We start from the raw sequence: 254 nt of genomic DNA on the forward strand, positions 1-254 counted from the left end.
CCGACGACGGCCCCCAGGGAAAGCCAGGAGCCGGTTTGGCACGGCCGTGCCCCCTCCCCCAGCGCCCGCCCCCCTTACCTGGTGAATCGGACTTGGCAGATGTTGCACTCGTAGGGCTTCTCCCCGGTGTGGGTGCGGATGTGGCGGGGCAGCTTGCCGGCCCCCTGGATCACCTTCTCGCAGATGGGGCACTTTTGGAATGCTTTCGCCCTGATCTTCTTCTCCACCTTCTGGGACCAGGACGGATAGACGTC

The 254-nt window shown here is 65.4% G+C and overlaps 1 protein-coding gene across 1 annotated transcript in view; it reads right to left on the bottom strand.

Annotated features, from left to right (window-relative positions):
- Positions 1-74: 74 nt before the first annotated feature.
- ZBTB7A (zinc finger and BTB domain containing 7A) overlaps positions 75-254 on the bottom strand; it is a 1370-nt gene continuing 1190 nt past the window's right edge. Inside the window, exon 3 of the mRNA XM_008935032.1 lies at positions 75-253. Coding sequence (XP_008933280.1) covers positions 75-253 — 179 coding nt within the window. The remainder of the gene's footprint in view (position 254) is intronic.

This window comes from Merops nubicus, unplaced genomic scaffold (assembly GCF_000691845.1).
Source record: "Merops nubicus isolate BGI_N331 unplaced genomic scaffold, ASM69184v1 scaffold27642, whole genome shotgun sequence".
NCBI lineage: Eukaryota > Metazoa > Chordata > Aves > Coraciiformes > Meropidae > Merops > Merops nubicus.